At 48.5% G+C, this 8,316-nt stretch overlaps 1 protein-coding gene across 1 annotated transcript in view; it reads right to left on the bottom strand.

The window, feature by feature from the left end:
- LOC103589499 (SH3 and PX domain-containing protein 2A-like) overlaps positions 1-8,316 on the bottom strand; it is a 142,987-nt gene that overhangs the window by 45,715 nt on the left and 88,956 nt on the right. The window contains exon 3 of the mRNA XM_008571502.1: positions 4,745-4,820. Coding sequence (XP_008569724.1) covers positions 4,745-4,820 — 76 coding nt within the window. The remainder of the gene's footprint in view (positions 1-4,744; positions 4,821-8,316) is intronic.

The raw sequence follows: 8,316 nt of genomic DNA, 5'->3' as shown, positions 1-8,316 counted from the left end.
GGAAGGAAGGAAGGAAGGAAGGAAGGAAGGAAGAAAGGAAGAAAGGAAGGAAGGAAGAAAGGAGAGGAAGGGAGGGAGGAAGGAAGGAAGGAAGGAAGAAAGGAGAGGGAGGGAGGGAGGAAGGAAGGAAGGAAGGAAGGAAGGAAGGAAGGAAGGAAGGAAGGAAGGAAGGAAGGAAAGATTCTGTATATAAGGGAGAACTCAACGAGTCTTAACAAAGTACCCACTGTGTGTCCAGCCTGTGGTAGAAACGTGACAGAAGTGGATAAGGGCCTTGTCTCAGAGGGAGGCCACAGAGGTCAGCAAAAGAGAAGGGTGTGTCTCCCTCACACTCAAGTAATGCAGGATTTGGAGGCACAAGCCCACACTGTCACGCCCCAGGGCCCCAGGGGCCCTGGAGTAACTCTCTGCCCCTTCCCTTCCTGCCCATGAAAACACATGAGTTTTCTTTCCCAGATGCCTTGCTGGAGGACTGCCTGTCCCACATGGGGTCTGTAGCTTCCCCTTGCCCCTCCCATGAGCTCCACAGGCCTCGGGAAGGCTGGTGGTCCTGGGCACAGTGGATCTCCACCCCAAGGGTCCAGAAAGCAGGTTCTACCCCTGGTGAAAACAACTGGGGGCCCCTCTTAAGGGCAGTTCCCTACAAACCTTTATACAGAACTTGATGGCTATGCAAATGTCAGCTCACTATGTTAATAGTTGTACTGGCTCCTTGAGGCTCTGCTCACAGACCCCCCCACAAGCCATACCCGCTACCCCAGCACCACTGCACAACCCCCTGTCTGTCCCTCAAGAGCCAATGGGCACCGTCTGTGGTCAGCTTCTCTGGTGATAGAGCCTTTGCCTTTGGCTGCAGGAGCCCCAGGCATTCACCACTTTTCAAACCCACAGGTTGACTCTGATCTTGGGCCACACACCCATCAGACATATCACAAGCTTGTGTCCTAGATCCCAAGATTCATGGCTCATGTGAGGGATACCGTGGGTTCCTCTCTTCCTCTATCACCTCCACCAGCCAGCTGAACATCTATGAGCCCCCACCGTGAGCCTGCAGCCAGGCGGGCCAAGGCAAAGCAGCGGGCCTAATGCTCCAGACACACCCCCTAGACTCCCCACCTGGTTAGCAGAAATGCTCAGCACATCCCACTTTCTCTGGAGCTAAAACTGAGATCCTTCTGTAAATAATGGGTGCTCTCTGCTTCTTCCCCTGGGGTTTTCCCTGCCCTGAAATTTCAGGTGAGACAAAGGGCTGGCAGAGCTGTTCCCAAGGCTGCCTGCTAACCCTCCGTGGGGTATAAGAGTGTTTGGAGTCTCAGGGTTCTGCTGAAGTCACTGCTGCCAGAAGTGAGCCTGGGGGCTCAGCAGGTGACCTCAGATGCCCTCCCCAAAGGCAGGGAGGCAGAAACAGAGCCTTAAGCTGGTGTCAGATAACACAGTAGGTGCTGCAGGTGCCCTGCCCAGAGCCCCTTTTTCAGCAACAAGAGGAGCTGAAGCTTGTCCCCTCAGCTGCTGAAGTGTGGGCTGCTCGGGGCTCACAGCTGCCCCTTCTTCAGACGTATGCCATTGGGAGCCAGCTTGCCCAGGCTCCACACCCTTTGGGGGAAGGGCAGCTCACAGACAATGGATGACTGATGTGGGAGGTATAAAAGTTGTCCCCTGTGATGGGACAACTCTGGTGCCATCCACCCACCAGCACTCTGAGGTCAACCCACATCTCTGCCTCACTTCTCCCCCTTGGTGCTGTAGGAAGTTCACATGAGAGCACACACTCAAAAGTCACTTGCAGACGAATCCTCATCTCAGGCTCTGCTTTTACGGAACCTGACCTAAGACAGGCTATGTTCATCACTGCCCTTCTCTGATGCCCTCTCTTCCTGTGGACCCCCTGTGACTCAGGGTGGCGGGGGTGGGCTGGGAATCCTCATGCCCACTCAGTCATCCTGGCCTGGTTCTGACTGTGTTGGGCTGTTTTTGCCCAATCATTTTCCTTCATGTCCAACTAAGGAGGCAGCAGAGTATGAAAGGGTTAAGGTAGCTTCTAGGCAGCAGGAGGAAAGCCCAGAATAAGCCCCAAGTGGGATTCCAAATGGCCAGCAACGTCCATTCTGAAATCCTGGAGAGCAAGTGAGCGGAAGAGAAGTGTCCAAGAGGGAACCCCACTGAAAGAAGGGAAGACGAGAAGCCAAGCAAGGCATGAAGGTCACCCATATTAACTTGCCAACCAGTAGTAGAGAAGCAATCCCCTGCCTCCATGGAAGGAGACTGGAGGCAACTTTTCCTTTAGGGCAGGCTGGGGGTGGAGACAAGTCAGCCTCTCTCCTCTTGACAGTATTACCTGCTATGCACAGGTCACATTTATATGGTGGCTGGAAGGTGTCCCCACGCTTGACTTTTCCTGACAGGTGGCGTGGGGGCAGGTGACTTTATTACTATCTGCCATTTATTGAGTGTTTTGCTATAAGACAAGGCACTGTGCAAAATGCTATCCATGAATTTCTTTAATTCTCACCATAATCCTATAAAAGGAAATTGAAGTTTAGAGAGGTCCCCAGCTCTGCAGCGACTGTTGACTTATCTCCCGGGGCAGCTGACGTGGACGGGAGCCCCGGTCCACTAGCCAGGAGTAAGAGTTCTGATGTTGGCTACCCTTCCTGGCTGTGTGCCCCACGGAGTAGATACTATTATCAGCCCCGTTTCCAGATGAGGAAACTGAAGCACAGACAAGTTTACACAACCGGTAACCAACAGAGCCAGGGTTTGCAGAGGTGACCCCAGCAGTCTGAGTCCCCAGACATTGGATTGCAGCAGCAGCAGTACATAAGCCTTGCCCTTCACCTCACCCTCCAACCCCACCATCCTTCGAGGGTCAACTCCAGGCTCCCTCTTTCAGGACTGCCATGTTTGGCTTGCAGTGAGTTCTCTGCTCTCCAAGCTCCTTCTCCAATCACAGCTGGAATCTCACAGTGGGGGAGAGTCACATCTGCCTTAACCCACTCTCTGATTATGGAGCAGCTCTTCTCTCTCACTAGCCTGAGGGTTCCTTAGTGAGGTAAACGAATCCACATCTCCCCTTGCCTCGCTAGGCCACCCCAGCCCTATCAGCCTGGCACAGGAGGAGCCTCTCATAAATACCCGCTGTTCGAATGATATTGAGGTGCTCTTTCCCTGCAGCACTGGCCAAAGAAGAAGAGGGAGAAGCAGCCCATTCTTCTTGAGAAAAAAGTGGCTTTCACGCCCCAAGGCCAGGTTCACCACCTGCAACAGGGTACCACACTAGCCTCGCGCTGCCCTTGGGAGTCCTGTGCCCACAGCATCTCAGCTGGGCTCCCAGGCCCTGGGTGGGCAGAGCACCAGGACAGTACTGGAGGAACATCTAAGGTTATTACAAACTGGACACTGGAACATTCCAACTTCCCTCAAGACTCAGTGCAAAGCCAAGCAAGGCACGATGTCTCCTATATTAACTCCTAAGCCAGCAGTGGCAAAGCAGTCCTCCTCCCCATGAAAGGAGATGGGGGTGAGACTCCCTACACCCTCATCGACGGGTTCTGATCCTGCCCAAACTGTGGGATTTAGAAGTTCTTCCTTGCAGCTAAATTAATTCTCTCTATCGCATAAGACTGAGAACAAGCAGCAATATGTGTTCTTGTCTTCGGCTGCTTTTGAGAATGGGCGAAGCGTAAGACACAGCTTTCAGATAGAAACCACTCTCTGAAGGAGGTGGCCCTAGGTGTGTTTTCAAGTCAGTAAGTAGTTACTGACCATGTGCTGGCAGCATGCCAGGAATGAATGAGGCACAGACCCTGCTTCTTGCAGAGGTCTGACAGATTGCCATCGTCCTGGAGGCTGGTCCACTGTGAAGGGAGCTTCCCTGGGAACCAGCCCACTGGCTTGGGGAGAAAAGTAGAGGATCCAGAGAGCCAGGAGGCAGCTTCGCCCAATGGTTCAGGGCAGAGCCCAGATGTGGGGCAGGAGACCTGAGCTCACCCCTCAGCTCTGCCACTTTCATGGGCAGTTACCTACTCTGTCTGAATCCCAGTATCCTCATCCTTTGGAGGGAGGGGGGGAATCACAATACAGTTCAGTATGAAGGTGTATATGATAACAAACAAAAAGCACTCTGCAAGCTATAAATCTCTACACAAACAATGCAGCAGGTTACAACATACCTGAGAAGTTCTCCTCTAATTGACACAACATAATCGACTGCCCTAAACATGACCCCAAATCGTGTCACGGTTCATGGCCTGGACTTTATTGCCAGACAGACCTGGGTTCAGCTCCTGTCTCTGCCACCTCACAGGCATGTCACATAAGCCACCCATCTGTATAATGGTGGCATGTGGACTAGAGATCAGACCTGAGGAGTGCGCCCGATTTAAGGTTATCTACGATGAGAACGGGAGGCAGTGGAAATAGCCTGCAGCCCTTCATCCTTTCATAGAAGAACTTGGTCTCCCTGTGCTTTTTGTGAAAGGAAAACCAAAGTCCAGGAGCCTGAGAAAGTTCTCAGAAGCTACAGACCGAGGGCGGCAGAGATGGCCCTGCAATGGCAGGAGAAGCTGCCTGGAGGACTTGGCTTCCCAAACCGGGGGCTTCCAAATCCTCGGGGAATGGTTAATATGCAGATTCCTAGGCCTGCCCCTCCCAGAGTTTCTAGCTTAGTTGCCAGCCTCTTCTTGGCCCAGGGAATACCCTTCCCCAGGTAGCCCCCAACCCCTCAGTGGGGCCACCCAAAGCTTACCTGGGAGGAAGGGGATGATCCTTTGCTTGGGGTCCTTCTGACCACCTTCGATGGGAAACTTATCCAAAAGCTGCATCTAAGAAGACAGACAGAGGGACAGGATTCAGAAGCCTGGAATGGTGCTCAACATCCCTCCTCCACTCTACTCCCCTGCTCCAGGGCCCCACTGTCCTCACACGGATGAGTGACGCCTGAAATCCCTCATTTCACACACGATTAACAAACCACATGAGGCATGCGAGAGAGGAGGCTGGAGCTCTCTGCGCATCAAAGCGGGTATCCGAACCATCTCAAGGAGGGGGTGGGGTGCGGGGGAGGGGCTGGAGATGCCCTGAATGAGGCTGGGGTAGCGACCAGCAGGCTTTCAGGCCAGGCTGCAGGTGGGGTTTCCTGATGATTCTTCGGGTCCAGTTTCTTTCATACTTCATCTTTGGGGTAAATCCTTCAGCCACCAGCCTTCCCACACCCCCCTGGGCCGGGATGGGGGAAGGCCCCACCTGATACATCAGACAGACCACCCACCTTCCAGAACTACTCTGTGGAAACAGATCCAGATGTTATTTTAATTGCAAAACCAAAACCATCTCATTGCCCCCACTGCTGGAAGACCCCTCCTCCGCTTCCTACCTTCCCACCCTGAGATCACTGCTCTTTTTCCAGGGACAGACCCACTGGAAGAGTTTCCAGGGTTTTGGAGGAACAACTGTTTTTTCTTCAGCTATTCTGGTCTGAAATTCTGCATAAACTGGAAAAACACACAGGAGACAGGATAGACAAGGCCAGGACCCCTGTGTGTGGTTGAGCTCCCTTCCGAGGCATAGGCAGAAGCTGGAGCAGAGTGGAAAGGTCCAGGATCTGGTCTTGCCGCCCCAGCTGTGTGACCTCGGGCAAGACATGGAACCTGTCTCGACTGGGCCTCAGACCCCTCCTTGGCAGAATGAGGAGGATCAGTCACATGATATCTGATATCCTCCTCCAGTCCTTCAAATATTTACTGAGCAGCTACTTAGAGTACTGGTGCTCAGGAAACCTCAGTAAAGAAGAGACAAGGTCCCTGCACTCAGGGAGTTTAAGTTCTAGTGGATGGAGACAAACAGCGAAGAAATAAATATGTTATATGTCAGGGAGATAAGTGCTATGAAGAAAAGTGAAGTCGGATAAAGTAGGAGAGCAGGACAGGGGTCATTATTTTATATAGGGTGGTGGGCTCTAAATAGCCTGTGTGTATTGATCAATGACTGTGCAAGAGACAACCCTCAAATCATGTGTCAGAGCTGGACGGGTAGATGGGTAGATGGGTAGGTGGAGCCTTCCCCCATCCTGGCCCAGGAGGGTTTTGGGAAGGCTGGTGGCTGAAGGACTTACCCCGAAGATGAAGTATGAAAGAAAATGGGCCCAAAGAAATCTCTGGAAACCCCACCTGCAGCCTGGCCTGAAAGCCTGGGCTCCCTACCCCTGTCTTACTAATCAGATGGCAATTAGCAGAGACCTGCAGGAGGTGAGGGAGCAAGCCACACTGGACAGGGAGAATGTTCCAGGCAGGGGACACAGGAAGTGCAAAGAGCCTGAAAAGGCCAGTGTGGTTGGAGTGGCATCAGCAAGGGGCAGAAGGGCAAGCAGTGAGATCTGAGAGGCAGGTCGGGCCAGACCACGAAGGGCCTTGGAGGCTGCGGTGAAGACTCAGGGTTGATCTTGATTGATGGGGAAGTGCAGGAAGGCTTTGTGCAGAAGAGAGAGATGATCTCATTCATGTTTTGAAAAGATGGCTCCAGCTACAGTGTAGCGAATGGGCCACAGGTGGAAGCAGGGAGACCACTTGGGAACCTATTGATGGCAGCTTGGACCAAGGTGTTTGTACTGGAGGTAGTAAAAAGTGGTCCTGTGCTAGATGTGTGTGAGTGTGTGTGTGTGTGTGTGTGTGTGTGTGTGTGTGTTTCTATCCATCTCTCCATCTACCCATCCAGCTCTAACACACGATTTAAGGATTGTCTCTTGCACAGTCATTACTCAATATACACAGGCTATTGAGAGCCCACATATAAAAGGCAGGTCGTTGGTGGCTTCCATTCAAAACAAGACAGAAATTGCACCATGATTAACTTTTACTTCCTGATTACGAATGTATATTTAACAAAAGCTGGCTCATGACTCTTCAGTGTTGTAAGTTCATCTTTCAAACGTTTAATAATTGCCTGCTACGTGTAAATACAACCACTGGGCCACAACGCTATAAAACTGTACTTAGGTTTTTTTTTTTTTTAATCAATACATTTTCAAATAAATTCTACACAGTCCAGAATCCCTATATTCTCCTTTTCCCATTTTCCTCACCCATTTTCTACTTTTGTAAATTGCATTTCTGTTTTACATATGTAATTCATGTTCACTGAGGGAAAAACTAGAAATTACAGAAGCAGTGAGTGGTCAGAAAGAAGAATCACTCTTAATCTCTCCCCCTGAAAAAGCGACATTAGGGCCGAGCCCGTGGCGCACTCGGAGCGCAGCAGCGCTCCCACCGCGGGTTCGGATCCTATATAGGGATGACTGGTGCGCTCACGACCGGTCTCAAAAAGGACAAAAAAAAAAAAAAAAAANCAATAAAAAATAATAAAAATTTAAAAAACAATACAATGTAATGGCTATTTACCTAGCAAAGTTTACATTGTGTTAGGTATTATAAGTAATTTAGAGATGATTTAAGTATACGGGAGGATGTGCATAGGTTATATGCAAATATTATGCGGTTTATATAAGGGACTTGAGCATTCATGGATTTTGGTATCTGTGGGGTGTCCTGAAACGAATCCCCTGAGGTTACCCAAGCATGACTGTACTGTTTTACTGTATAATTAACATTTTTCCATGTCAATGAATACTTCCATATTGGCATTCTTAATTGTGACACAGAATTTCCATGTTTGGATGGGCCATAGTTTATTTACCTGCTCCCCTACTGCTGGATATTTAGGTTGTTTCTGACTTTTCACTACCATATATAACACTACAGTGAACATCCCTGTCCATGCATCTGAGCACACTTCCTTAATATCAAGGTATTATTTTTATTTATTTATTTATTTATTTATTTATTTATTTATTTATTTATTTATTTATTTATTTATTTATTTATTTATTTATTTATTTATTTATTTATTTATTTATTTATTTATTTATTTATTTATTTATTTATTTATTTATTTATTTATTTATTTATTTATTTATTTATTTATTTATTTATTTATTTATTTATTTATTTATTTATTTATTTATTTATTTATTTATTTATTTATTTATTTATTTATTTATTTATTTATTTATTTATTTATTTATTTATTTATTTATTTATTTATTTATTTATTTATTTATTTATTTATTTATTTATTTATTTATTTATTTATTTATTTATTTATTTATTTATTTATTTATTTTTCCTTTTTGTCTTTTTTCGTGACCGGCAACGGATCGCAACCCTCAGTGTCGTGCCCACACCGGACCAGGACCGGCAACGGGATCGCAACCCTCGGTGTTGCGCCCGCACCTCGCTCAGCCAGTGAGCGGCCAGTCTGTATGTG

This window comes from Galeopterus variegatus, unplaced genomic scaffold (genome assembly GCF_000696425.1).
Source record: "Galeopterus variegatus unplaced genomic scaffold, G_variegatus-3.0.2 Scaffold692, whole genome shotgun sequence".
NCBI lineage: Eukaryota > Metazoa > Chordata > Mammalia > Dermoptera > Cynocephalidae > Galeopterus > Galeopterus variegatus.
This window is presented reverse-complemented; position numbering and strand designations above follow the sequence as displayed.